The following is a 26,149-nucleotide window of genomic DNA, read 5'->3' on the forward strand; positions in this document are numbered from 1 at the left end:
TACATATGACACCTTGACTATAGTGGGTACGTGTGGGCCACTAACTACTGGGTACGTGTGGGCCACTGACTACTGGGTACGTGTGGGCCTCTGACTACTGGGTACGTGTGGGCCTCTGACTAGTGGGTATCTGTGGGCCACTGACTACTGGGTACGTGTGGGCCACTGGCTAGTGGGTACGTGTGGGCCATTAACTACTGGGTAAGTGTGGGCCTCTGACTACTGGGTACGTGTGGGCCTCTGACTACTGGGTACGTGTGGGCCACTGACTGCTGGGTACGTGTGGGCATCTGACTACTGGGTACGTGTGGGCCTCTGACTAGTGGGTACGTGTGGGCCACTGACTACTGACATGTATGGTGTAATCTGTGTTAGAGCTCCTGCTCCTCTCGTTGTCACATATTCATTTAAGGCAGTTTGCTCCTCCCGAAGTCTGGTTGTAGATGTCGTCTCAACTCCCGAATAGGAGTCGGTCACACCTTAGTCTTGATTCGACAAAAAATTTTACTTCCACACGCTAAAATCAATTTTGATAATATATGTTTTATTAAATACTAGTTATATTACACGATAATTAGAACTATTCACGAAATTTCTGTGGAATTTTCCATATCCAATAATCCATGAGACTTCACGCTCTAGAGTTTCGAAGAATACTTTTATCTAATCGTTATCATTGGTACATTCGTAAAAAACATGCATTATATTGCACTGATTTTCTTTAGAATTCATTAACATGATCCTCATCCAGTGAGCCGCTGATAGCTCTAATAACTACAGATAAGGCCCTTAAAACTGTGCATGCTGCTAATTAGGTCCCTAGTATCACCAAGTCAGAGCTCCAGGACATATACAAGTTGCAAGTTTCTGTCGTTGATATTTCAAGATTTGCTCTCTTAACATATATTATTTTGCCCGAAGCTCAGTTAAGAAGTCCAAGGTCTGGTGATGGCACATCCAGGTGCGTGAAGTTGTTCAACCAAATGACAATTGCGGAGTTTTTAAAGTGTCTTATATATTAATCAAGATAAATGTGGATCATTATAGTCATGCTTAGAGGGCAACATTATTGAGGCATGAACGTAACTCGCCATGCCATGTGAATTTGACATTCCGTGACTGTAAAAACTTGTTCAGCGTCCACCAAGTTCCTCTCACAAGACTGAGTCCATATACTTCCTTCTTACGCTGCGTATTTTTCTGTACTACATCCACATATTCCGAGTGCGAATACTGACTTATTGTTTTTATTTTTGTGGAGTGATTTTTTCCCCACACTGAGTCCATCCCTACACTGAGTATCTATTTGCAGTGTTCTATACTTACTAGGGGGCCTGTATCATCTCTGCGTCTCTGTCGAGCCTATTTCTTCACAACCTTTGCAGCTCATTAATCACTAGACTGACATGGACACAATGTTGAGATTTTCACATCCATATCACCTATAACCCTTTACGGCCTGACATGAGTAACCGGAGTAAAATTGTCACAAGCCTACTTCCCAAAAAGGATACGTTCTAGACTTGCAAAATGACTTGCACTGATGGTTGCCGTCACGTACGACAACTTTAAAATGTTCTCTGCTGCGTACAAACGTACAGGGGGCGCTACACTCAATAGTTTACGTATATAATATAAGTTGAAAGTTATGTTCCCGGAGAGTGATATACGGCGGTAGAGGGTTAAATATACGGGAAAAATTCTTAAAATTATCTAAATGAATCCTAGTAATCCAGGGTTTGTTGCAGGATTGGTGGCGGTTGCTGGAGGATGCATTTCGATCGCTGCTGCAGGATGGGTGTCAATTGCTGCAGGATCGGTGGCCTTCCCAGTAGCACTGATGGAGGCCGATGCGAGAGTGGGGGGACTACTGTCCTTTCCTCTATTTTTTTTCGTGCTGGCAATACTGATGGCGATCATAAAAAGATTGATCATAAAAAGATTGATGGTAGATAAAGATGGATTATATATAAATGAAATAAGCATCGTTGCTATCTGTGCAGGATTGGTTACAATTGCTAGAGGATGGGTGGCGACATTTGGAGGACGGGTTACGATCTCTGGAGGATGGATGATGATCTCTAGAGAATGGATGATGGTCTCTGGAGGATGGGTGATGATCACTGGAGTATGGGTGTTGATGTCTTTTGTACGGTCTAGGATCGACAGAGGATGGGTGATGATCGCTGGAGGATGGCTGATGATCACTGGCGAATGGTTGGTGATCCCTGGAGGATGTTTGATGTTCCATGTAGGATGGATGTTGATTGCTGCAGGATGTGTTGCAGGATGTCTCGAAGAAGGATGGCTGTCGATCGCTTTAGGGTTAGTGGCCTTCACATTAGCACTGATGGCGGCTGATGCAAGATTGATGATCTTGGTTGCATGGTTGATGGTTTTCGGTGCAAGTTTAAACTCAAATGAAGAAAGATCGTTGATATCGTTGACAAAATGGCTAGTATTGCTGGGAGCAAAAGCCTGTGTGATCTGTGCAGGATCGCTGGCTGTCACAAAAGAATTGACAAATATCACTGACCTGTTGATAACAATCACGAATATCAATGTGGCATTCCTGGCGGGATTTATGTCGATCACTCATGCAGTATTCATGTTTATCAAACAAGGATTGATAGTTTTTCAATGAATGAAACACTGATGACGATAGCAGTAAAGCTGTGAGTGATTTCTGAAAGGTTTGAGTCAGTTTCTGAAAAATTACGAGAAGACAGTCTCACAGTAACCCTTTCAGGCCACAAGGCGACAATGATGGAGATTGCTGCGATACTCACGACGATTGTTCTTGTAGTGAAGATTGTAGCTGACAGATTGGAAGCGATTGCTGCATGGTTGCAGGCAATGGCGTCTTGAATGGTATATGAAATTGTTTACTCCTATTTGCGTAACTTCAATTGTCTTACAGTCATGATAAAAATTTGTGATTTAAAAAATTCGAGGTTGACACCTGACATGGTTTGTACCGATATTTATTCAAGTTTCTGTTCTAAATCGTTTTATAAGACAAATTTGTAAAAAAAATTATATTATTTTAATTGTCATTCCTAATTTATTTTTAGCATTTTGCATGCAGTTGTTCGTATACATGAAAAAATAAATCAATATCGTATACTAAGAATTTAGGAATAGATTTAATTATATGAAATTATTTAGATCCTAACTTGTCAATAACCCATGATATACAGAGCATTTTCTTCCTTATTCTCATTTCTGGTTGAATTAGCAAAAGATATGACTTTGAGAGCGAACATCAAAGCTGTCAGCCGCGAGTCGCCTATAGCGTTTCATGACTGTGCATTCGACGCATAACTCTCATCCTTTATAGGATGCAAGTCTGAAATTTGGAATGCTATCCTGAGTAAATGATTCAAATGAACAGATTAACAGTCATTAGGATAAATTGTTTTAACTTTGTATTATCATTATTAACACGAACAAAAATATGGAATCATGAGGATCGTGAAACCTGCGACTTTTCCTATATTTCCGCGACACTATTTGGTTTTATTATTTATTCATCTTTGACCGCTATACCGAGCATTTCTAAACCATTCTTCTAGTATTAGATATAAGTAATTAAAACCATAAGGCATGTGAAACTTCCGTAGATTAACGCAAGACCTGACCTCCCGTTGTCGTACTGCCGTGTGGGAGCAGCCTGCCCTATGGCAATAAACAGCCTGCCCTATGGCAATAAACAGCCTGCCCTATGGCAATAAACAGCCATAGGCTGTTTATATATAAACAGGATAAACATTCCTCCTTCCCTGTCCACTTGGCGGTCTCTTTCAAACTTTCAAAGTCCTGGTCTGGGGCTGCGGTGGCTCTTGAAGGGTCGAGACTAACGATACACAATTTCATGTATTAAAATATTCATGTAATAAATATTGTTAAGCTGTTCGCACTCGAGCGTCATGCGTTAGGTTGATTAAGAAGAGATAACAGTGATTATGTTTTAAAATATAAAGGTAATGAATGCATAAACAACACAATTTAGTATAAATATTTCCTTTCACTACCGCATGAATAATTATTTTAATGCAAATATTTGAATTACAAGAGCTAGATTATAGCATTTTAAATTCTATACGTTCATGATACTATGTAATCATTGTAGTATTCCAGTCGATGTGGAAATTTGCATGTCAGAAATTCACTAAGAAAGGTTAAGAAATGTTCTTAATTTCATGTCATTCTTTTCCTGTAGAAATTTTTTCAGGGATAAAATGTAGCCTGTAACAATGCATTGAACTTCGCTTAATAATTTGTAATATTAAAATCAGACTAGACCCATTGAATTATTATCATGCTGATTTAGTTAAATGATTTAAATTATTATTACAGTGATTGTATAAATGATGATTTATATTATAGTAAACAGGCAAATACAAATGCTCAACTTTAATAGCAAATGGTACGCAGTATCATTGTAAGTATATTTATAGTGGTATTTGCGCAACTCCTATACATGACCCTTACATGAGACTAAACATTCATAAAATGCTTGTATTTAAGTGTTGCAATTTTTACTAAAGAAAGTTACCATGGTTATTTGAATGAGACGTTTTCGTTAACTTCGGTGAGAATCCATGTAACAATCCAAACGACCTCGTAACAACAAAATGAATATGGTTTAATAAATATCACTAAACTTTTATTTTGATGAGTTTTTACCTATTTACCAAAGGGGAGAAGGAGGGTAAGAGTTCAACTCATACGGAGGGATGATGGGAAGAAGGAGGGTAAGAGTTCAACTCATACGGAGGGATGATGGGAAGAAGGAGGGTAAGAGTTCAACTCATACGGAGGGATGATGGGAAGAAGGAGGATAAGAGTTTCATGAAACGGGGCGCTCAAAGGCATATTGTCTGTATGGACGCACTCAAAATGACTTCCACACAAAATTTAGTGTGTACTTTATGTAAGAGCCCCAAAAAGCTGACAACAATTATTTTCACATCATTTTATGGAGCAAAAATAACGCTGTTAAAGTTGTTTGCATTATTAATTATACTCATTCATAGCTCGTCCGAGAGAGTGCCCATTAATTAGGATTAATTAAATATTCTACTTGACGTTTCATTATTGGTGAATACGGTTATGTACTTGTGAATAATAAGTATACAATAATGACTAACACATTTGAATGAACACATCACTGAACCTTCACACAAGCCCATAACAGAACCCACGCGCGTCACCAAAAATAATGCAATGTTCAATACATTTGACTATTAAGAATAACTTAAATTTCAAACTTCATGATTTTCACATTTTGAACTGAAGATAAAGGCGATTGTTGACTTCCTTATTTTGCCTCCACTATCACCGTCACTAATGCTGCCAGCAGCACTATAGTCGCCGGCCTACAATCGAAACTATAAACCATACTGAACATCTCAACATCATCTAAATTATCTAAGCATCGTAGTTATGTGTTTTATTAAATTTTAGCATAAATTGAACATATTGAAACTTGAACGTGAACTATTATATAAACCATTTTACACCCTATAATTTCATAACAGTACTGAAGATTGAAGAGCGCAATGCGTCGTGAACGAGCACTCCTCTATTCTTTTACCGGAATCAAGGAACCACATTTGCTTTGAGGCTTCCAATTTCATCGCATATCTCTTAGGCATATGAATAAGCTTTCAGAACAGCTTGAAATGCATCATACTTCTACAAGTGAAGAAGTCATGCAATTATTCATTTATGTCGTGAGATTGCTCATTTTTGTAAATTTCTGTCTGAAGTAATTCATATATATGATGGAACGATGCACATATGGAAGCTTATATTTTCAGTTATGTTTTACTTATTATGGCAGCTCTGATTCTGTCAGACAGACATTTTTTGATTAACATCTACGAATATATCCACAGGAAGCCAGGATTCCATCTCACTAGAATTTCCCCAAACCTATGCCTATCTTCAGGAAACCCATTTACGAATTTTCCAGGCAATTTGTTTTCCAGGCAACCTTGCTGTGATGCGGATATACTCAAGGGAAAGTACACCTTTTTCTGCGCGATTCAAATATTAATGAAGTTAATAAATCACGTAATATTTTTTAACGATTATTTTCACTTATTATTTCACGCCCAAATATTTAATCCTCCGTCATGAGCATCACACTAACTACTCATGCTCATTTTTTGGCATTTGTGTGTATAGATATAACATTTTTTAATTTTTCAAAATTTTCGTTCCTTTTTCTTACCTAAAACAATGCATTGGAATAAATTATTATACTTCAGCTCTGTAGCAATACCATGTCGGTAATTAAGAGGGAAAATAAAACTTCAAAGCTATAGCACAATATAATAAATATTGACAAACACAGAACATTAGACAAACACCTACATCCGAGGCTCGTTTATCTCCCATTGGAAGCAATATTATCATCAATGCCAGCAATATCTGACGATAAATTACGAAGGCACAGAAACAGCCTCCAAGCAACAGGCAATAATCGATGTCTCAGAGGATAATGAGAGAATAAGAAAATAAATATAAATAAGATAATGGTCAGGGCGCACATGCCATACTTCTTCAATATCAAAAATGAAGATATGTTGCTTCCAATAAAGGATAAGATATTGGGCAGAGAAACTTATTTTTCTAACAGGTACATGAACTTCATTTATGGGTCCTGATGGTTGAATGAGTTCTCAAATGTACCGGTCATATTGAATCACAATTCTCACAAACTATATTTTTATAGCTTCCACATTACATGATGCCATCTAGACTGTGCCCGTTTGTATGAAGGCATCACTTCCCGAATGAGTTCGTCCTGACCAAAGTCTTCACTAAAGTCTGAGCAAAAATACTCCGTATGATCCGATTGAAAACTGTGTAGAAACAGTGATGAATCGAAACTGTATAGTCTAAGTTAATATACATGGCGCGTGCACTCTGACTGAAGTCTGAGTGAAAATACTTGTTACGACCTTACTGAAGATTGACTGACTACTGGGCATATATGGTTTTGTCCATTATTGTTGATCCGTCAATATATCGTCTTTTCCGCAAGCTAAAGTCAATTTGTACGCACGCTAAAGTCAATCTGTACGCACGCTAAAGTCATTTTGTACGCACGCTAAAGTCAATTTGTATGCACGCTAAAGTCAATTTGTATGCACGCTAAAGTCATTTTGTACGCACGCTAAAGTCATTTTGTACGCACGCTAAAGACAATGTGTACGCAAGCTAAACGAATTTTAATCATATATGTTTTTTATTAAATACTAGTTATATTACACAATAATTCCACCTACATGCATGAAATTTCTGAGAAATTTTCCATATCAAATAATCCAAGAGACTTCAAGCTTTAGAGTTTCAAAGAATACTTTTATCTAATCGATATCATTGGCGCATTCATAAAAGACGTGCTTTATATTGCGTTGATTTTCTTCAGAATTCTTGAACGTGATCCTCTTCCAGCGAGCCGCTGATAGCTCTGATAACTACAGATAAGGATAACTCTGCATACTGTATAATTATAGGTCCCTAGTATCACCAATAAATTAAAGCTCCATGACCATAATATAGCACCTAACGCCATAGATATAGCAGCGCCCGCTAGGGTATAGGTATAATAGTTAAAATAGGTGGTATAATAGGTAAAATAGGTATAAGAGGTAAAATAGGGATAAATGGGTAAATACGTATAGGTATAATGGATATAGGTATGAAAGAGACACGTATAATAAGTATCTAGTAATTCCTATATTAATATAGGACCTAACCCCCTAGATATACCAGCGCCAGCTAGTCAATATCCCTAAGCGCTATTTGCCGCTCGTCGCTACAAAGCTTATAGCTGATCAGAGCTGCGAGTTGTAGGGTTTGATACCCACATAACTGTGATACTGTTTCAATTTAATTAATTTGAAGCTATGAGTGTATGAGTGTATATTTTTAATTTGAAACGCTTAAGGAAACTTACATTAAAATTACTTTGATTGGTGCAAGATTAGTGACGCGAGTATTTAATGCCGTCTTCAACACTTCTAAATTATTGGGAGGTGACAAAGCCCTAGCCTAGTACTCTGCGGAACAGAGTACTAAGCAATTCGAACAGGAGTACGCTCGTTTTACGATCCTCATGGGTCGAAATTTTCGTTCGCGATAACAGTGATAAATAAGACAATTTATCTTAACATACGCTAATATAAAGTAATTAGCCAGAATAGCATTTCAAATTTCAGACTTACAGCTTATTAATGAGGGGAGTTATGCGTCGATTGCATAGGTAAGAAACGCCATAGGCTACAAGCACGGCGGACCGCTTTGATGTTCGCTCTTTAGTCAAATCTTTTGCTTATTCAACCAGAAATGAGAATAAGGAAGGAAATCTTTATTTGATTATTAGTTATTGGCAAGTTTCAGCAGCTGATAAATGACGTGTGAATAGTTTAATTATAATTAATCGATTCTTAAATTTTTAATATATGATATGGCTGCATTTATTCAAGAAATTGAACAAATTCATGCTTCTTGTATATAAATTAGTAATGGAAATTAAAATGAATCTAATAATTTTCGACTGATTTGTCCTAGAAAACAATTTGGAGCAGATACTTCAATAAATATCAGTGCTGATCCTGTCGGGTGTCAACTTCGAATGTTTTAAATCACTAATTTTTATCATGACTGTAAAATAATTGAAGCTATGCAAATAAGCGTGAGTAATTTCATTTTACATCCAAAACGTCATTGCCTGCAACCCTGCAGCAATCGCTTCCATTCTTTCAGCTACAATCTTCAATATAAGAGCAATCTCCATTGTTGTCGCATCGCAGACCACTAATTTGACATCATTGTTGACGTTAGCTCATAATTTTCAAGAAACAAACAAAAATTTTCTAGAAATCCATCTCGGCTTTACACTCATCCTCATCAGTGTTTCATTCATTTAAGTCAAACCTTGTTTGATAGAATTCATTCCTTGAAAGATCGACATCAATCCCGCCACGATTGCCAACGAAATATTAGTGATTATTATGAACTGGCCATAATATTAAGGCATGAACTGGCCATAATATTAAGGCATGAACTGGCCATAATATTAAGGCATGAACTGGCCATAATATTATGGCATGAACTGGCCACAATATTAAGGCATGAACTGGCCAAAACTGGCCTTATTTCACTCTTTCTGTGACAGCAACCAATCCTGCTCATATCACACAGGCTTTTGCTCCCAATACTATCTATTTTGTATAAAACATCAAAGATTTTTTCATATGACTTTAAACTTGCAGTGATAGCCATTAACCAGGCAACCAAGATCTTGCATCGGCCGCCATCACTGATAAACTGAGGGCCACCAGCTCCAAAGCGAACGTCACCACGAGAAGGGGTGACAATCGCCTCCACCCCACAAATCCAGCAACAACTATCACACATCCTCCATGGATCATCACCCATCCACCAGAGATCATCATCCGTCCTCCAAATGTCGCCACCCATCCTCCAGCAATCGTAACCAATCCCACCCAGATAGCAACGATGCTGTCAGAAATTATAATTAATCCCCCTTTATTCGACCATCAAATTCGCTCCGACTGTCATCAGTCTTGTCACTAGAACCACCAATCCGGCAACGACCAGCATCAATCTTGCGTCGGCCTCCATCCGTGCTACTGGGAAGGCCACCAATCCCGCAGCGATCGAAATGCATCCTCCAGCAACCGCCACCAATCCTGCAGCAAACCCTGGATTACTAGGGATAATTTAGATAATTCTAAGAATTTTTCACGTATATTTGAAGGTGGTATGGATGTGAAAATCACAACATCGTGTCCATGTCAGTGTAATGATAGGTGAGCTAAACGGTTGATAAGAGATACTGGCTCGACAGAGACGCAGAGACGATACAGGCGCCCTGTAGAATTGGAGGAAGCAGTGTAGGGATGGAGGCAGCAGTAAGCCAGAATCAGTGTGTGAAAATCACTCTAGAAATAAAAACAATGAATGTGTATTCGCACTGGATATGTATGGATGCAGTGCAGAAAAATACTTAGCGTAAGAAAGAAGTATGTGGACTCGTCCTTAGAGCGACACTTAGTAGACGCTGATTAAATCAAACAGGTTTTGACAATAACGGAATGTCAAATTAACATGGCATGGCGAGTTACGTTCACACCTCAATAATGTCGCCATCTAAGCATTACTATAATGATTTAAATTTATCTTGATTAAAAAATAAGATACTTTAAAAACTTCACAATTGCCATTTGGTTGAACAACTTCACGCACCTCTATGTGCCATTACCGGACGTTGGACTTCTGAACTGAGCTTCGGCCAAAATATTGTTTGTCAAGACAGCAAATATCAGTGAGGGGAGGGAAACTTGCAAATTGCATTGTGTAGGCCACATCAACTCGTATTCATGATACGATACGGATCTGGTTCATCTTCTTACACATCAAGCAAGATTTTCCCTGAATTTCCCTCTGGACAAACTTCTTTTGAAACCCCTCTTGAGGTGTCTGAAACGATGCAACCCATGTGCATGTGACGTGACCATATGCAGCGGCGTAGCCGACTTCTGCCGGTCGCGCCTTAGTCTTCACTTGTGTTGTTGAGGAATAGTGGCGCAATCACTCTCCGGTGGACATTGGACGACGGCTTGCAGGAGTCAGTGTAGGTTCTGGTGATCAAAAAGTGGAGTGTGTAAAATTTACGCTTTCCCTTTACCACGTATTACTGATATTCATTATAAAATCTTGAAGTTCTAAATTGAAAGGTTTCATGTGGAAAAACAAAAGAAACCCAAATCTGGGAACAAAACCCCCAGATAGCCAACCGGCAGCGGCAGGAATGTCCAAGATAAAAGGAAATGAACTTGAACCCTGCCCTTCATCAGCACCAGAGAGAACTACCGCAACAAAGACAAAAATACCTGAAGACAGAAAAGGAGATTCATTACCAAAACGCAAGCGTCATCAGGCAAAGACATCTGACTATCCTGGAACAAGATCACAAATAGCCCAATCAACAATGGGAAAAACAAGATTATCAAAAAACCAAATGGATTTAGACCAAATAGCCTGCAGCACGGAAAGTCTTACATCTATAGACTCAAATCCAGAAGGAGTCTTATCCTCTAGCAATAGATCATCAAAAACAGACCTGACCTGCAACATGGAACCAAATGACAGACCACCATGCAAAAAGCGTTGTGCACCAACACTAACAGCACCTGAAACCAACATTGTATCTACAATAACAACCCCAGAATCCCAGACAGCAAGAAGAAACTCANAACTGTTACCTTATAACTGTTACCTTATAACTGTTACCTTATAACTGTTACCTTATAACTGTTACCTTATAACTGTTATCTTATAACCGTTACCTTATAAGTTTTACCTTATAACTATTACCTTATAACTATTACCTTATAACTGTTACCCTATAACTATTACCTTATAACTATAACTTATAAATTAGAATTGAATTCCTTTTGTGCACTCACAGCTCAGTTTTGATTCGACAAAAAATTCTACTTCCACAAGCTAAAATCAATTTTGAATATATATGTTTTTTAAATACTAGTTATATTACACGATAATTGGAACTATTCATGAAATTTCTGAGAAATTTTCCATATCAAATAATCCATGCGCCTTCAATCTCAAGAATTTCAATGAATACTTTTATCTAATCGTTATCTTTGGTGCATTCGTAAAAAACATGCTTTATATTGCACTGATTTTCTTCAGAATTCCTCAACATGATCCTCAACCCGTGAGCTGCTGATAGCTATGATAACTACAGATAAGGCCCTTAAAACTGTGCTTACTGCTAATTAGGTCCCTAGTATCACCAAGTCAGAGCTCCATGACATAAACAATTTGCAAGTTTCTGTCATTGATATATGAAATATTAAAACCCAATATTTTGGCCGAAGCTCAGTTCAGAAGTCCCACGTCCGGTAATGGCACACAGAGGTGCGTGAAGTTGTTCAACCTAATGACAATTGCGGAGATTTTAAAGTATCTTATTTTTTAATCAAGATAAATGTAAATCATTATAGTAATGCTTAGATGGCGACATTATTGAGGTGTGAACGTAACTCGCCATGCCATGTTAATTTGACATTCCGTTATTGTCAAAACCTGTTTGATTTAATCAGCGTCTACTAAGTGTCGCTCTAAGGACGAGTCCACATACTTCTTTCTTACGCTAAGTATTTTTCTGCACTGCATCCATACATATCCAGTGCGAATACACATTCATTGTTTTTATTTCTAGGATGCTTTTCCCACACTGAGTCTGCTTTACTGCTGCCTCCATTCCTACACCGCTTCTTCCATTTCTACAGGGCGCTTGTATCGTCTCTGCGTCTCTGTCGAGCCAGTATCTCTTATCAACCGTTTAGCTCACCTATCATTACACTGACATGGACACGATGTTGTGATTTTCACATCCATACCACCTTCAAATATACGTGAAAAATTCTTAGAATTATCTAAATTATCCCTAGTAATCCAGGGTTTGCTGCAGGATTGGTGGCGGTTGTTGGAGGATGCATTTCGCTCGCTGCAGGATCGGTGGCCTTCACAGTAGGTCTGATGGAGGCCGAAGCAAGATTGAATACGTTCGTTACTGGATTAATGGTCCTATTGACAATAATGATGACGATCGGAGCAAGATTAATGGTAGATGAAGGTGAATTAGATATAAATGGAAAAAACATAAATGGTATCTGTACAGGACTGGTTACTGTTGCTGGAGGATGGGTGATGATCACTGTGGGATGGGTGATGAAATCCAGAGAATGGATGATGGGCCCTGGAGGATATGTGATGATAACTGGAGTACATGTGTTGGGGTATTTTGGAGTGTCGGGTAGAGACAAAAACTTGAGGGTGCTCGCTTTAGGATGTCTGGCGTTCAATGTACGTCGGTTGACGATGCCTGGGGAATGGGTGATGATCCCTGGAGTATGGTGGGTGTTCCATGTAGGATGGATAATGACTGCTGCTGAATATGTGATAACCGCAAAATGTCGATCGCTTTCGGGTTAGTGGCGCACATTTAGCAGTGATGGCGGCCAATGCAAGATTGATGATCTTGGTTGCAGGGTTGATGGTTATTGCTGCAAGTTTGATGTCGAATTTAAAAATATCGTTGATATTTAATACAAAATCTATGGTAGCGGGAGCGAAAGCCTGTGCGTTTTGTGCAGGACTGCTGGCTGTCACAGAAGGATTGGCAAATATGGCTAGTTATGGCCAGTTTATGCCTTATGGCCAGTTCATGATAATCTCTAATATTTCGTTGGCAATCATTGCAGGATTGATGACAATCAAACAAGGATTGACGTCAATAAATTAAACACTTACGACGTTGGCTGCAAAGCTGAGAGCGATTGGTAGATTTGGGTCACTGTCTGAAAAATTAAGAGAAAACGCTTTCGCAGGAACCTTTTTAGGCCAGAAGGCAACAATGATTGAGAGATTTTTCCCGTAGTGAAGATTGTATCTGACATTAGAAGCGATTGTTGCAGGGTTGCAGGCAATGACGACTTGAATGTTATATGAAATTGTTTGCGCCTATTTGCCTAACTTCAATTGTTTTAAAGTCCTGATAAAAATTTGTGATTTAAAACATTCGAGGTTGACACCTGACAGGGTTAGCTCTGATATTTATTGAAGTTTCTGCTCTAAATCGTATTATAAGACAAATGTATGAAGAAATCAGATTATTTTAATTGATCTCCCTGATTTATTTCTAACATTATCGCAAAGGTTCGTATAACCTGAATAAATAAAACAATATCGTATACTAAAATTTAATAATGGATTTAATTACAATAAATGTATTTATATTATAACTTGTCAATAACCCATGATATACAGACCATTTTCTTCCTTATTCTCATTTCTGGTTGAATAAAAGCAAATGATTTGACTTTTTAAGAGCGAACATCAGAGCGGTCGCGGTAGTCGCCAATAGCGTTTCATGACTGTGCATTCGACACAAAACACCCATCCTATATAAGATGCAAGTCTGAAATTTGGAATGTTATCCTGGGTAATTATTTCAAATTAACAGACTAACAGACATTAGGATAAATTGTGTTAACTTTGTATCATCACTATTATCGCGAATTAAAATATTGAATCATTATAGGATCGTGAAACGCGCGACTTTTCTTATATTTTCGCGACACTATTTGATTTAATTATTTATTCATCTTTGACCGCTATACCGAGTATTTCTAAACCATTCTTCTAGTATTATATATAAGTAATCAAAACCATAAGGCATGTGAAACTTCCGTAGATTAAAGTTGGACTTGCCCTCCCGTTGTCGTACCTCCGTGTGGGAGCAGCCTGCCCTATGGCAATAAATCTTGTGTTCAGGGTAAACATTCCTCCTTCCCTGCCCACTTGGCAGTCTCTTTCAGTCTTTCAAAGTCCTGGTCTGGGGCTGCGGTGGCTTTTAAAGGGTAAAGACTAACAATACACGATTTCATGTATTAAAATATTCATGTATTAAATATTGTTAAGCTGGTCGTACATTAGCGTCATGCGTTATGATGATTAAGAAGAGATAATCGTGATTATGTCTTAAAATATAAAGGTAATGAATGCATAAACAACACAATTTAATATAAAAAATTCTATTTGCTACCACATGAACGATTATTTTAATGCAAATCATTGAATTAAATGAGCCAGGATATAGCATATTAAATTCTATACGTTCGTGATTCTATGCAATCATTGTAGTATTCCAGTCGATGTGGAAATTTTCCATATCAGAAAATCATTAAATAAGGTCAAGAAATGTAGTTAATTTCATGTCATTTTATTCCTGTAGAAATTTTTTCAATGACAAAAATGAACACTTAACAATACATTGAACATCACTTAATAATTTGTAATATTAATTAATATCAGACTAGGCCCATTGAATTATTATCTTCCTGAAATATTTAAAGGATTTTAATAATTATTAATGTGATTGTAAAAGTGATTATTTGAATTATAATAAAAAGGCAATATGAATACTTAATTTTAATAGCAAATAACATGAGCCATAACCATGATGATATGATGTATCATTGTACGCAGTATCATTGTATAATTATTTGTAGCGATATTTGCACAATTCGATCCTACCTCTACACGAGACTAAACATTCATATAATGTTTGCATTTCAAAGTTGTAATTTATACTAAAGAAAGTTTATCAATGATTTTATGAAATTTAGATTATTTTACGTGGCATTCCTTTTCTTTGGTTATTTGAATAATATTTGTTAGTCAACTTCGGTAAGAATTCATGTGACAATCAATACGACCTTGTAACAACAAAATGTATATGGTTTAATAATTACCACTAAGCTTTTATTTTATTGAGTTTTTTTTACCTATTGGCTTTGTCACGTCCCAATAATTTAGAAGTGTTGAAGACGGAATTAAATACTCCCATCACTAATCTTGAACCGATCAAAGTAGTTTCACTGTAAACTTTAGTTTAGCGTTTCAAAATTAAAGTTATACACTCATAGACTCATATCTTCAAATTAATTAAATAAGAACAGTATCACAGTTATGTGGGTATCGAACCCCACAACTCACAGCTCTGACCGGCATTATACAGTATATAAGGTTTGTAGGCGCTTAGGAATATTGACAAGAAGGTGCTAGTATAACTATGGTGTTAGATGCAATATTATATAATATAGGTATGACTAGATACCTTTTATTTCTATCCCTTTCATACCTATCCCCTTTATACCTATATCCATTATACCAATACATATTTTACCTATTATACCTATCTTACTTATACCCTAGCGGGCGCAATACATTGAACATTTATGAACATTGTATACATTGAACATAAATATTTATTTATGGAGTTATGTGCTATATTATGGTCATGGAGCTTTGACTTGGTAATGATAAGGACCTAATCAGCAGTATGCAGGCTTATCAGGGCCTTATCTGTAGTGATTAGAGCTATAAGAGACTCACCGGAAGAGGATCATATATTCAAGAATTATGAAGTAAATCCGTGCAATATAAAGCACGTCTTTTATGACTGCGCCAATGATAACGATTGGATAAAAGTATTTATGAAACTCTAGAGCGTGAAGTCTCATGGATTATTTGATATGGAAAATTTCTCAGAAATTTCGTGAATAGTTTCAATTATCGTTTAATATATCTAGTATTTAATAAAAACATATATGATTAAAATTGACTTTAGCGTGCGTACAAAGTTATTAAAGCGTGCGGAAGAGACGATATTTTGTCGAATCAAAACTAAGGGACAAAACCGTATATGCCCATTAGTCAGTCAATCTTGAGTCAGGTCGTAAGAAGTATTTTCACTCAGGCTTCAGTAAAAGTGCGCCATGTATATTTACTTGGACTATACAGTTTTGATTCATCACTGTTTGTACTCAATTTTCAATCGGGCCATACCGAGTATTTTTGCTTAGACTTTAGTCAGGACGAACTCAATATTCGGGAGTGATGCCTTCATGCAAACGGACAAATGTTGAAGCTATAAAGCTTTATAAAACAAGCTATATGTAGAAGCTATAAAAACATAATTTATGAGAATTGTGATTCAATATGACTTGTATATTTGAGGACTCAATCAACCATCAGGATCCATAAATGAAGTAAACGTACCTGTTGGAGCAATAAGTTTCTCTGCCCAATGCTTGTCTTTTACTGGAAGCAACAAATCTTCATTTTTGATATTAGAAGAAGTATGGCGTGTGCTCACTGGCAATGTGTGAGACACATGGTTTGAATTATTGCCAGGCTTAAAACAAGATCATGTTTGCCAGGCATAATGAGATATTACCTCGTCATGACATTTCTCCTCCTGGTATTAATTATCCCTCAGCAGGATTGAACCCTATCATCAAACCCGTATTTTATTAATTGTTTTTTTTAGCTACAGAGAAACCTTGACTAAGGCAAATTTCTCTTATTTATATTTATTACCACGTTTTTCTTAGCTTCGTTTCGTGTCTGTCTGTCATCAAAATTTCAGACTATAATTTAGAGCTCTTCTGAACATCCTAGAAAATCGAAATTTGGCATGCATGCTTATGCTGCCTAACAATTCAAGATTTGATCATTAGAAATAATAATTTTGATTTTTTTTTTCAAAAAAAACTAAAAATTCACGGTCCGGAACACGAGTTTTTTCTCGAACATCCAGACGTGCCAACCCTACAAATTGATTTGAATTGCTAAAATTGCTAAACTAAAAAGTAGAAAATAAATAAATATAAAACCACTTTAAAAACCACGTTTTTCTGGTTTTTACAAAACTAAAAATAATGAAATAAAACATATAAAAAACTTTTAAAAACTACGTTTTCTTAACGGGCAAAAAAGAAAAACATTTACTTTTACATAACATTACATAACATTTTACATAACTTAAATGTAATGTAAGAGTAAATGTTTTTCTTTTTTGTTGCCCGTTAAGAAAACGTGGTTTTTAAAAGTTTTCTATTTGTTTTATTTTCTTATTCTCTCATTATCCTCTGAGACATCGATTATTGCCTGTTGCTTGGAGGTTGTTTCTGTGCCTTCGTAATTTATCGTCAGATATTGCTGGCATTGATGATAATATTGCTTCCAATGGGAGATAAACGAGCCTCGGATGTAGGTGTTTGTCTCATGTTCTGTGTTTGTCAATATTTATTATATTGTGCTATAGCTTTGAAGTTTTATTTTCCCTCTTAATTCCCGACATCGCATCGCTACATTGCTTAACTGTAATAATTAATTCCAATGCATTGTTTTAGGTAAGAAAAAGACACGAAAATGAAGACAAATTTGAAAATATTAAATCAATATGCACTAATGTAAAAAATGGGCATGAGAAGTTAGTCTGATGCCATGACGGAGGATAAAATTATTTGGGTGTAAAATTAATAAGCGAGAATAATCGTTAAAAATATGACCTCATTGATAAATTTTATTAGTGTTTGAATTACTCAGAATAAGGGGAACTTTTCCTAAGGTATGTCCGTAACAGCAAGGTTGCCTGGAAAACAAATTGTCTGGATAATTCGTAAATGGGTTACCTGAAGATAGGTATAGCATTGGGGGAAATTGAAGAGAGATGGAATCCTGGCTTCCTGTAGATATATTCGTTGATATTGATCAAAAAATGTCTGTCTGTCAAAATTGGAGCTGCCATTATAGGTGTAACATAACTGAAAATAAAAGCATCCATATGGGCATCGTTCCATCATATATATGAAATAATTCAGAAGAAATTTCCAAAAATGAGCTATTTCATGGCACAAATAAATGATTGAATGACTTCTTTGCTTGTAAAAATATGGTATATATAAAGCTGTGCAGAAAGCTTACTCGTACGCCTAAGAGATATGCGGAGAAATTGGAAGCCTCAAATCAAATGTGGTTCCTTGATTCCGGCAAGAGAATAGAGAAGCGCGTTCACGACGAATAGAATAGTGCGCGTTCACGACGCATTGCTATCTTCAGTCTTCAATACTGTTGTGAAATTCTGTGGTGGAGAATGGTTTATTTAATAGTTCACGTTCAAGTTTCAATATGTTCGCTTTATTTTTAAATTTAATAAAACTTTTTAGGTATATTTGAGATGATACGTTCACACAACGTCTTTAATAGCTTTAATTCTTTAATAGCTGTTTGTGCGTGGAACATGGAAACCCTGCTGACTGAAAACTTAAAATGCAAATATCTCGAATAGGGAGAAGATTTCGAGGTTTTTGCTTATGGGTTAAACCCCTCTTAAGGAAAATTCAGCTCAATGAATCTGGCTTCTATTGATATGAGTTTGAGACCAAGTTAAAATGCAAAATAATTCCATGCAATAAACCAGTTGCTGGCTGCTTGGCTTACATGGAATGCTGGTCAGAGAGGGGTTCAGGGAAGGGGTCAGGGAGGGGGTCAGGAAGAATGCTGAAGCTCTCGTATCAGAAAACCTATTTAACCCTCCACCGCCGTAAGTCACTCTCCGGGAACAAAACAATCAACTTTAATTATACGTAAACTATTGAGTGCAGCATCCTGAGGACGTGTGTACGCAACAGAGAACATTCTAAAGTTGTCGTACGTGGCGGCAACCATCAGTGCAAGTCATTTTGTGCTCACTAGAACGTATCCTTTTTGGGAAGTAGGTGCGTGACAATATTGCTCCGGTTACTCGTGTCAGGCGGTAGAGTGTTAAATTGATGATTCTTTTAGCTCAACTGATAGTCCGTGAACTTGGACCTTTAATTAAAATAGTTTTTTAACTCGGGTTTTATATAGTTTGTATGTATGTCATGATGAAAAATGTATTCATTCAAAGAAATTTATTTATAGCTAATTCCTAAAATTTTCGATGAATAATTTGTTTCTATATATATTATTGATTTGCATCGTCCAGAATATGTGATATTAAGTTTATAATTAATATGTAAATGAATAAATATTTTAAGCGACCACTCCAGAGATTACGCTAGTGTCATGCGAGGAACCCAACGTAAAACTGTTCTCAGATAAATAATATTTTGTATAATAATCCACTGCCATCCCGAGAAAAACTTTATTTATCGAAACATAAACTGATAGTCAAAGGATGATCAGTCGTAGGGGCGAATTGAATAAAATTCCTGTATAACTCTATACGAAACTCACACAGCTTGAATTCCAAGAGAAACATTGTTGAATCTTGGATTGCTATGCAGGATCTACCCGACCTCAGTTCACAATTCCGGTGTTCACAACGAATTAAACTCTTAATTCTGCTTTGATCTAACTCGAAAATAAATCATTATAATGATTATCAATGTCAATGATACAAAACTGATTTACACTAATTATATTCTTCATTTCACGCAAATCTTCAAGCTTCCCAAAAGTTGACCATCGAATTTATTATTGTCGCTTGCAACGTTAATATTTTGTCATCGTGAAAATCGATTTCGAGTGGAAATAAGAGCTACGGGCGGTAAACTAGCTGCGAAAACGCGCTGCTCTAGAAAATTTTAGAACTAACAAATAAATATTGAACTACCAAAATATCTAACATTATTTCGACTCTACAAACTTCAAAGTACAAACAAATGAAATAATAAGCTCGTCAATGCAACGTTATTCCTTTATTGTTCTTCATTCGTTCATGACTATCCAGTACGTAACTAATTTTTCTTATTTCATCATAAAAATTACGCGCCATAATATATATATAGTTATTTATTACACACATGAAAGAAATAGTTATTTACAATTGTTCGGCTACAATATATACAGGACGACGATCAGAGGCACTTGTGAGAACTGCCTCTGATAAATAGAAGTATAAATATATAGTAAGAAGTATGAATATATAGAAGCGATTTTCTAGTAATCATACTCGAGGTCTGCGGGTTTTAGTCTATAATCGTATGGTTATTTGGTGTTTTTTATGTCGCACATTATTGGTCGATTAAAAATTTAAAAACAATAAAGGTTGCGTTCGCTAAAAACCTATCATGGTAGGTATTTGTCCTAATTCTGCGTTCACACATAAAATAATCTCATAAACAAAAGTAACATTGGTAGAGGGTACATATATAGGTGAATAAACTTTACACAAAATCAACATGATAAAGTTTTAAAAGCTTAGAAAAATCCAAGATAATTGAAGCGAAGACGCTTTCTGTGATGAAATGGTAATTTTTTTAAAGGCCTCCCACACTCACCATTCCAACAAAAAGGAATTTCTTTTATTAATTAAAAACAGGGAATGGTTTCATGTCAATGGTAATTTTTCTCATAATTTTCTCCATGCCTAATTAATTAATTGGTCGATTTATTATCAGAACAATTAGCAGATTCATTGAATCTACCGCACATAATAAAGTAGATTTAAGTAAAATGCGTCGAACACAAAACCAAATAAACTGTAAAAGTCGCAATCTTTTATTAGAATATAAAAGATGAATGCATTCAAAATAGTTTTCCTAAAGACTTTATGTACAATTATGTACTGAGTCACACCTTCATATAAATTTTTAACGAGTTAGTAGAGAGAGAGATTTTTATTTTTTTTTTTACTTGACAAAATTGCAGTTGAATTTACTAAGTTCAGCAAGCCTGACTTACCTCAACCTACCTAGCCATGTGGGTTTAGATTTAACTATTTAGTTCATTTACATTAGATTAAGGCTTTCCTCAGAATTGATCAAATAACTCTGAAGTAAGTAACTGAAGAAATGAACAATATTAAATAATATAACGATATTAGCCCACGATAAACAATATTTTAAACGCACTGCTCCAACGAGTAACACTTAAATATCAAGAGATCCATAGAAATGCTCCTCCACGATACCGATTCGACACTTCAGCGAACTCGCGTGCGAACTCGCCTGCGAGCTCGAACTTCATTTTCAACTCTGGCACTCATAACTCCTTCAATTATGAACGGATTTTATTCAAATTTGAAATATAAGTAGATAATATCAGTACGCTGCGGAGGGTATTTTTGTGGCATTAACAAAAAGTAATTGACGTAAAAATCTGAAAAAATACCCTCCGCAGCGTACTGATATTATCTACTTATATTTCAAATTTGAAAAAAATCCGTCTATTATTGACGGAGTTATGCGTGCCAGAGTTGAAAATTAAGTTAGGTTTTCCGTATTAAAAAAAAAATTATTGATGAAAAATTTTGAAAAAAATGCCCTCCGCAGCGTACTGATATTATCTACTTATTTTTCAAATTTGAAGAAAATCCGTCCATTATTGACGGAGTTATGCGTGCCAGAGTTGAAAATTAAGTTAGGTTTTCCATTCGAGCTCGCAGGCGAGTTCGCACGCGAGTTCGCTGAAGTGTCGGACCGGTCTCCACGATAATGTTACCTAAGACGATAATGAATGAAGGTCGAGGTCACGTCAAAATCATTGCAAATTAAAAAATATCAAACGTCCTAAAGCCTAATTCTTTACAAGTTGTTAAGCACATGTGCATCTTTAAGTCAAATATATTGCTTATTGAACAATTATTCAGGATAAGGCAGGAGATGGTCGTTAGATCTATTAACAAATTAAAATACAAATATTTTCATTATAATTAATAGATTTCCAAATTTTTATTATACGATATGGCTTTTTTATTCAAGTAAATGAACTGAAGCAAAATCAGTGAAAATAAATTAGTCGTAGCAACTATGATGAAATAAATAGTTTTCTACAGATTTGTCATAAAAAACGATTTATAGCAGTAACCTCAATAAATATCATCACTGATCCTGTCAGTGGCAGATGTCAACCTCGATTGTTTCAAATTACTAATTTTTATGATAACTAAAATGATTGCGAAGACGCAAATACGCCTAAACAATTTCATATAACGTTCAAGACGTCATTGCTTTCAACCCTGCAGCAATCGCTTCCAATCTGTCAGCTACAATCTTCACTACAAAAACAATCTCCGTGAGTGCCGCTGCAATCTCCATCATTGTCGCATAGTAGCCTAAAAAGGATACGGCGAAACCGCTTTCTTGTAATTTTTCAGAAACTAACTCAAATCTTCTAGCAATCACTCTTAGCGTTATAGCAACCGTCATCAGTGTTTTATTCATTGACGTCAATCCTTTTTTGATTGACATCAATCCTTGTTTGATAGACTTCAATCCTGCAATGATCGACATCAATCCCGCCAGGATTGCCAACGAAATATTAGTGATTATTATGAACTGGCCAAAATACATAAACTGGCCATGACTGGCCATATTTGTTAATCCTTCCGTGACAGCCAGCAATCCTGCAAAGGACGCACAGGCTTTCGCTCCCGCTACCATAGATTTTGTATTGAATATCAACGATCTTTTAAAATCCGTCTTCAAACTTGCAGCGATTACCATTAACCCAGTAACCAGGATCATCAATTTTGCATCGCCCGTCATCACTGCTAAATAGAGCGCCACTAACCCTACAGTGATCGACAGCCATCCTTCTGCGGTTATCACACATCCTACAGCAATCATCATCCATCCAACATGGAACATCCACCATTCTCCAGCGATCATCAACCATTGTCCAGCGATCATCAGCCATCCTCTATCGATCATCGACCATCCAAAAGATATCGACACCCATCCTCCAGCGATCATCACCGATGCTCCAGAGATCATCACCCATCCTCCAGAAATGATTGCCCATCCTCCACAGATCGTCACCCATCCTCCAACGGCTGCTACCCATCCTCCAGCAATTGTAACCAATCCTGCATAGATAGCAACGATGCTTTCTCCATTTATAAACCATCCTTCATTATTTACCATCAGTTTTGCTGCGATCGTCATCAGTCTTGTCACTAGAAACATTAATCCAGCAGCTACAAGCATCAATCTCGCATCGGCCTCCATTAGTGCTACTGTGAAGGCCACAAATCCTGCAGCTATCGACACCCATCCTCCAGCGATCGAAATGCATCCTCCAGCAACCGCTACCAGTCCTGCAGGAATCTCTGGGTTACTAGAGAACATTTAGAGCAATAATGTCACTCGTTTGCTTGAATCGCAAATTCACTAAAAACTTAGAAGCAAAGAAAACTCCACAAAAATTCACACTAACTTAACAGAAAATTTTTCGGAGTCCAGCTCCATCGTCAGTTTGACAGTTCTAGAACACTGATAAATCAGTAATTAGTAGTGAAGATTACAAAAAACTTAAACGGGAAAACCTATCTACAAACAATTCCAAGCGGGTAAGAGATAAAAGCAGAATTTAAACTAGGCCTCTGTTTAAAAATATACAGTGATTCTAAAATGCGCAAATCCGAAACACCGGAAGTGGGAGCTGAAACCTTGAAGTCGCCATCAGAAATTGAAACATCACACTGCCCGGGGTAAGCACGCACAGCTGAATGAGAGGGCGCGATAGCTAAGTGACCAGTTCTACAACTCCTGCCCCTATGTTCTGCGACCCTAGAATAAAGATTGCGAGACGTCATCCCGACCTACGCAGATGCATATCACGCACAACTATATTTATAAACTAGGGACGCTCGCATATGCATAGGGACGGTAAAAAAACAATCCTATTATTCACCAATAAAACACGAAGGTTAACATTTTGGAAGTACTTTGAGAACAAAATATTTGGCTCCCTTGACATAGTTTCGGATGCATGGCCGAAGTAAGGGAGAGAGCAATAAACAATATCCCTACTGTCGGGCTCGGTGCCACCTCATTTTACCGCTTGGAAATGAATTATTTATTTGGGTAAACACCAGATTAGTCGGAAAGCCATTAAGCGAAAAGATATTGCGTAAAAGTTCAAATTCAGCGTGCAGAATATGGTAAGTAGAACAAATACAACAAATACGAAACCCCCGATGTAAAATTGTATGAAGCTCAATAATCTTAAATTGAAACGAGCAAAAGCTAAAAAAAAATCTGAATCTGAGATCTGGGAAAGTCGATTTACGGAACATAGAAGTTTGAAAACGGCCATTAGATTTAATAATATTGCAATCGAGGAAAGACAGGCTACTGTTAGATTTAAGCTCCTTAGTTTAGTAAATTTGATGGATTTATGTTGCCAATTAAGGTAATCAAAGAAGAGTTTGACGTGAGAGGGATGCTGAAAAATTAAAAAAGTGTCGTCAACGCTTCTGTTGAAGAATATTGGCATAGAATCACGAGGGCAATTGGACAGCCAATAAACCTCGTGAAGAGGCTTCTTGAACAGGCACAATAGTGAATAAATTTGCCACGTCAATAGAGGCCATAGTTAGGTACTGAAGGTCCGTAAAATCCTATAGGCGGTCCGCAAACATATAAAAATTGTCTACAGTATACTTGTTAGTCGTGAGACAGTTTAAAACCGGTACCAAGAATATAGCAAGTTTAAAATAGGCGTATTGTACGCGTCAAAAATTGGTTGGAATTGAAAGTTAGCGGCAAAATCAGACTTATGAATTTTGGGCAAACCATATAAAATACCAGGACTAGAACCAGAGGTGTAAAGTTTAGAATAAGTTTCCGGTGAAAAGGGAGAATAAATTTTAAGTTTACTTAAGAAGTTATTGATCTTATCTTCCATTTTCAAAATGGGTGTAGAGATAGAATCTGTAATTTGAACGAATTTATAAGGATCGGTTATGAGTACGATAAGGCTACTGTTTTACTGGCTACGATCCACCCTAGCCCTTATCAGATCTACAAATGATCAGGTCTTTATTTTTTGGCCAAATCTTTCAATAAAAGAGTGTCACGGGGTTTGAATACAGAAGAAAAAATTTGCGTGACTTGATACCATAAAAATGGCGGCTCCCAAAGAAATTCAGGTCGGCTGGGATGGAAACTTTCTTTATGCTCAAAGCAAGTCTTTCAAAGGCTAAAAAAATTGATAATAATCTAACTTGGAGATAGAAAGAATGTTTCTATCCCTAACGACCAGAATTTCTTGGGAGCTGCAAAGCAATCTATATTCTAGAGTCGCAAAACATAGGGTGGGGGGGGGGAATTGTAGAACTGGTCACTTATTATCGCGCCCTCTCATTCAGCTGTACGTGCTCACGCCGAGCAGTTCGATGTTCTAGTTTCTGACAGTGACTTCAAGGTTTTAGCTTCCACTTTCGGTTTTTCCGATTTTGCGCATTATAGAATCATTGTATATTTTTAAACAGAGGCTTAGTTTAAATTCAGCATTTAGCTCTTACCCACTTGAAATTGTAAATAGATAGGGTTTCCCGTTTAGGTCTTTTTGTAATATTGACTACTATATAACTATTTTAGCTGTGTTCTAGAATTTTCGAACTGACGATAGATCTGGACACCGAAACGTTTTCTATAAGGGTAGTGTGAATTTTTGTGGAGTTTTCTCTGCTTCTAAGGTTTTAATATTTAGAGTATTCTAAGAATTCTCCCCGTATATTTGAAGGTGGTATGGATGTGAAAATTTCAACATTTTGTCCATGTCAGTGAAGTGATAGCCTGATAGGTTAGATTCCTATAAAATGTTGTGAGAAGAAACAGGCGCCCTGTTGGTAGTGAAACACTGCATTTATAAACGATGTAGAAACACTGCATATATAGACGATGTAGAAACACTGCATATATAGATCATTAATCCAGCAACGACCAGCATC

The 26,149-nt window shown here is 36.7% G+C and overlaps 1 protein-coding gene across 1 annotated transcript; it reads left to right on the forward strand.

The window, feature by feature from the left end:
- The first annotated feature begins 838 nt into the window (after window positions 1–838).
- Window positions 839–3,031, forward strand: LOC125177897. The gene is made up of 2 exons (XM_047880491.1): window positions 839–961; window positions 1,749–3,031. Exons 1-2 carry the CDS (start codon window positions 949–951, stop codon window positions 2,642–2,644), a joined length of 909 nt encoding a protein of 302 aa, XP_047736447.1. The 5' UTR covers window positions 839–948; the 3' UTR covers window positions 2,645–3,031.
- The last annotated feature ends 23,118 nt before the right edge of the window (window positions 3,032–26,149 follow it).

The sequence above is a fragment of the Hyalella azteca genome, unplaced genomic scaffold (assembly GCF_000764305.2).
Source record: "Hyalella azteca isolate HAZT.00-mixed unplaced genomic scaffold, Hazt_2.0.2 contig5455, whole genome shotgun sequence".
Classification (NCBI taxonomy): Eukaryota; Metazoa; Arthropoda; class Malacostraca; order Amphipoda; family Hyalellidae; genus Hyalella; species Hyalella azteca.